Source organism: Haemorhous mexicanus, chromosome 2 (assembly GCF_027477595.1).
Source record: "Haemorhous mexicanus isolate bHaeMex1 chromosome 2, bHaeMex1.pri, whole genome shotgun sequence".
Classification (NCBI taxonomy): Eukaryota; Metazoa; Chordata; class Aves; order Passeriformes; family Fringillidae; genus Haemorhous; species Haemorhous mexicanus.
In genome coordinates this window covers 33,028,237-33,032,703 of record NC_082342.1, presented here as the reverse complement: position 1 = coordinate 33,032,703, position 4,467 = coordinate 33,028,237, and the positions used below count along the sequence as shown (strand labels likewise).

General features: G+C 48.4%; 1 protein-coding gene across 1 annotated transcript; it reads right to left on the bottom strand.

Annotated features, from left to right (window-relative positions):
- Window positions 1-879: 879 nt before the first annotated feature.
- Window positions 880-4,118, bottom strand: LOC132323271 (trypsin I-P1-like). The gene is made up of 5 exons (XM_059838303.1): window positions 3,997-4,118; window positions 3,124-3,292; window positions 2,287-2,540; window positions 1,532-1,668; window positions 880-1,135 (listed from the first exon to the last, which is right to left on the bottom strand). Exons 1-5 carry the CDS (start codon window positions 4,034-4,036, stop codon window positions 986-988), a joined length of 750 nt encoding a protein of 249 aa, XP_059694286.1. The 5' UTR covers window positions 4,037-4,118; the 3' UTR covers window positions 880-985.
- Window positions 4,119-4,467: the final 349 nt, after the last annotated feature.

Here is a 4,467-nt window from a genome sequence, read left to right as displayed (position 1 = left end):
ACTGCAATGTTTATGATGTAATCCAATCTTCACAGTATCCCAGGACTGTAGGCAAAGAGCCCCAGGCAGTGGCAGATACTCATGGCTACAATCACTCCCTGAGCCTTTCTTCCTGCCCTCCTGCTGCTTTCATTTCCTGTCTTCCTTTTAGTGTTCATTTTTTCATAGATCTTTGCCTTTTTATCTTCCTTCCATGTCTCCTGCTTTTTTCCTTGCCTTCTTCTCTTTCTGGCCCGTGCTCCTGCTTCCCTCCCAGCTGTAAGTCCTTTATTCATGCAGCTTTTCTGCCTTCCCTCTGAATTTCCCTCCTTCCTCTCACCTAACAATCTTTTCTTCTTGGGATTTGGGACCAAAAGCCTTGGGAACGACCAAAGGCTCGTTCTGGGACTCTGCAAGCACAAAACATGACATTCCAATCAGCCTCCTGGCAAGGACCAACTCTTCAACATGGCAGATCCAAATACTCTACTGCAATGCCCTGCCTTCTGCTGACCTCCTGGCCCTCACCACCCTCATCCCTGTTCCATTCCTCAGGGTGATATAAGCAGGCTCAAAGAAAGGATGACATGCTGCTGCTCTAGTGTTCCAAGAGGAAGGGGGACAGGCAACATTTGAGGATGAATTTCAGAATCACTTCAAGAACTGTTGTAATATGGGCTATTACTTTTCCTGTTCAAAAAGAATAGAAATGATGTTCTGCTTCAGAAACAAGAGCATGTAACTGACGGAAAGAATCCTGATATGAGTCTGCAAAGTGTTCCAAGACCCTGTCAATTGAGAGGCGCTACAAATAATAAATAGTTTCTCTTGACTGATGTTCACTGCTACTGTGCTCCATAAAACAGTCTTTGGGAGTTTCCAGAGAAACAGTGCACAAAGTAGGGGTGCCTGAAAGTCTTTATTGATTTCTCATAATTTTTGCTTGTCCAAACCCAAATGAATAGAAATGATGATGAGAAAATACAGGCCACGCCAAGCGAGCATCTCAGTTGGAGGCAATGGTGGACTCGATCCAGGAGACGTAGTTGCACACCTTGGTGTAAACTCCAGGATAGCCCTCCTGGGCACATCCATAACCCCAGGAGACAATGCCCTGGAGCTCTCCATTGCAGACCACGGGACCGCCAGAATCTCCCTGTGCACACAAAGGGGATGGATATTCAGTAAATGGTCACAGCCTAAGCAACGAGACAGAGATCCCTGAGATCACTGACCCTGGAGGAAGCCCTGCCAGGCGTGCTCTGCACAAAAGTTCTACAAAGGCTGTTCCTGATTCACACTCTCCACCTGATGCTCCCGTGCCTGACTCTAGCTCCAGGGGCACCACAGCTAAGGATGAGTCAGCTGCCTGCTTTTGCCGGATGTGGTACTTGGCAAACCTTCAGGATATGTGTGCCTGAAGCCTCTGCTGCCATTCAAAAACTCAGAATTACCAGTGCAGTGAGTCTAGCTGACTCTGTAATGTGAAGGCCTCTTCAGCTGGGAAAAGGCGGGAGAGAAATGACTGGGAAAGGAGAGGCAGATGAGTTACCTGGCAGGAGTCTTTTCCTCCCTCCACGAATCCTACACACATCATGTTGTTTGTAATTTCCCCAGGGTAGGCATCAGAGCACTGCTCGGCAGAGAGGACTGGAGCCTTCAGGCACTGCAGTTGGTCTGGGTAGTTAGCTGCAAAGAAATAGGGAGAGATGGTTGATGGCATTGCTGAGTCCTTTTCAGAGCTTGGAGAAGACCTTAGCAGAAAAGCAAATGCTGGACACCCTGTTCTAGCAGCCATCCTGCTTCCTGTCAACAGTAAGCACAGCATGGGTCCCTTCTGTAGAGATGGAACAAATTCTACCCATGGGCCCACCATTCTACACTGCAGCCACCATAACTTTTACTGGTACCTGGCAGTTCGTCAATTGGCAAGGGAGGGGCCACTCATGTGATACATACACTGGAAGAAACCTGAGCCTCAGGGAAACCATCCTCTCCTCTGGTGCAGGTTTAGATGTCATCTGTGGAATAGACACCACTGGCCATGCACATCCCTGACCATTGGTGTGAGAGAGCAGAGATCTCTGGTAGGAATTCAAGATCCACTGTCCCAGACTTCACCCTTATTCTCAGAGAACTGACAACTCTGTTGGCATTAACTGTGCCATCCCTACACTGATGCATCACTCAAAAAAGCTGTCCCCCAGCACTTCCCTGTGTTTTAGCCTGTCCTGTTGGGGTTCATGGCCAGGTCTTAGAGACTGTCCTGGGCCCCCAAGGGTCTGTACGTTCCCCCAGAGTACTCACTGCCACTGCTGAGAGTGTTGCCCCAGCCGGAGATCAGGCAGGTGGTGCCAGCAGCCACGCAGCTGGTAGGGAGAGGAATGGTTTGGACAGCACTGCTGAGCGTGGCTGGGGTGGCCAGCTTGATGAGCATGATGTCATTGTTCAGGGTGTAAGGGTTGTAGCCAGAGTGGCGGATGACTTTAGCAGAGTTGATAAACTGCTGTGTGGATTCGGTGAGCTCCAGGTTGTGTTTCCCGAGCTGCACTTGGATGCGACTGGAAAAGAGAAGGCACAGTGTGTCCTTTAGTGCTACGGGCAGGCTGAGAGTAACCTCCCTGTCACTGAGTGCACTCGCTCCAACATCACTGCCACAGAACCTTCTGGGGCCGGGGATCTTGTCCTGCAGGGAGTCCTGGGTATCTACACTGAGATCTTAACCCACTCCATGCATGGGTGGTAAATACCACCCATGGCGGTGTGGGTTTGTGAATATGTGACAGCAGTTGAATACAGAGCAGCACTGGATACAAATATTCTGGGACAAGGCAAACGGCTCCAGCCAGACCTCGATCCTCTTCCTGTTCTCCAGGGAGAATGCAATTGATGAGAAATCACAGCCCTGAACTCTCTGCTTGATTATCCCATTGGTATTTCAGAAAATGCACTGCATTTACAGGAACATTTGCAGAAGTGGAAAGCCCCTCAGGATGCCTGGCTTCCTGAATGATCCCCCCATCCCTTGGCTATCTCTAGTGAGAAGGAAGCACTTATATATTTCTATCTGATAGCTCAGAATTCCTGCTAGAAGTGAACTGGAAGACAGAAGTGGGTTATAGAAGGAGGTAATTTTCCACTCACGATTTGTAGCAGTGAGCAGCCGACAGGACCCACTGGCTGTTGATGAGGGAACCTCCACAGAAGTGATATCCAGAATTCAGGGACACCTGATAGGGTACAGAGTTCCTTGCACAGGTGTAGCCTCCCACAATCTTGTCATCATCATCTTCAGCAAAGGTGGGTAAGGCAACTGGGGGACAAGAAGTGCCATGTGTCAACAGCTGGCCTAAGGTAATGTGGTCTGTAATGTGCCCTGTGACTGCCTGCCTGAAGCCCCTCACTTGTAGGCTCCCCTTCTATGGACACTCAGGGCAGTGCTGCTGGGCAGGTCTAAGGCACAGGCGTTTGCTGCACCCTCAAAGAAGGGGATCAGACTTACACGGGGGCCTCACGTATCTGCAACTAAAGCCCTGCTGGCTACTCCCAGGGAACATAGGGACACAGAAATGTTCTTGTTGGGCCAGATCATGGATGTGTCTTTCCCTGATTCCCATCTACTGAAACAGCCAATGGTTGACTGAGGGAAAAAGCAAAAACTACTGTGCAGTGATATCTTCTTGGAGAACCCACCAAGGGTCCAAAATTTTGCAATTGCCTTAGGACTTCCTGGGCCAGAGCTATTCCCTGTTCACTCTTTAGTCCCGAAGGAGGAGGCAGCCTTTTTCTGAAGCTGTGGCCACATCTCCATAGCTGGGTTGGGAATCCCCATGAAGGGTTCATTCCCCAGCTTGTGGCACAAGGCGTTATGAGCAGAGAGAAGATGGAAGTTGCAGGGCTCTGACTTGTGCAAGTCAAAACTGCACTTGGCATTCCCACAATAGGTTACCTTGCAGTTTTGCTCAGAAACTCAGCTTCCTATAAACTGACAGAAATAGAAATAGAAGATATACTCACCAGCCACCCCAATAAAGGCGAGAAGCAGCAGGCACTTCATGGTCTTGATTCGATCTCAAACCCAGACTGGCTGACTGGACGTGGGAGCTGCTAGAAATACGTTTCTAGTGACGGTCTTATCTCTAGTCCAAGGTTTTCTCAAGACAAAAAGTACACAGTGGAAAATTTGAGGATCCAAATGTGGCCATTAACAGGCATGTGTAGACTGTACAAATGTCATACACGTTAATCATAAACCTCTGTTAAGATAGAGAGCTATTTTAAATAATTAATTTAATTTTTCTGTGAGGTAGCCTTCAATCTAAAAATACCTCTTGGCTTTGGAATATGTGTAGTTGTATGTCTGTCTCATTCTTATACACAGCACCTGTATAACACGAATTACAACTCTCAAACCTCTTTCAGATTCCTCTGTGCTGATGGGATCTTTCTTAAAAATCCATGTTTTTACCCAAAGTTGCATATTTTAGG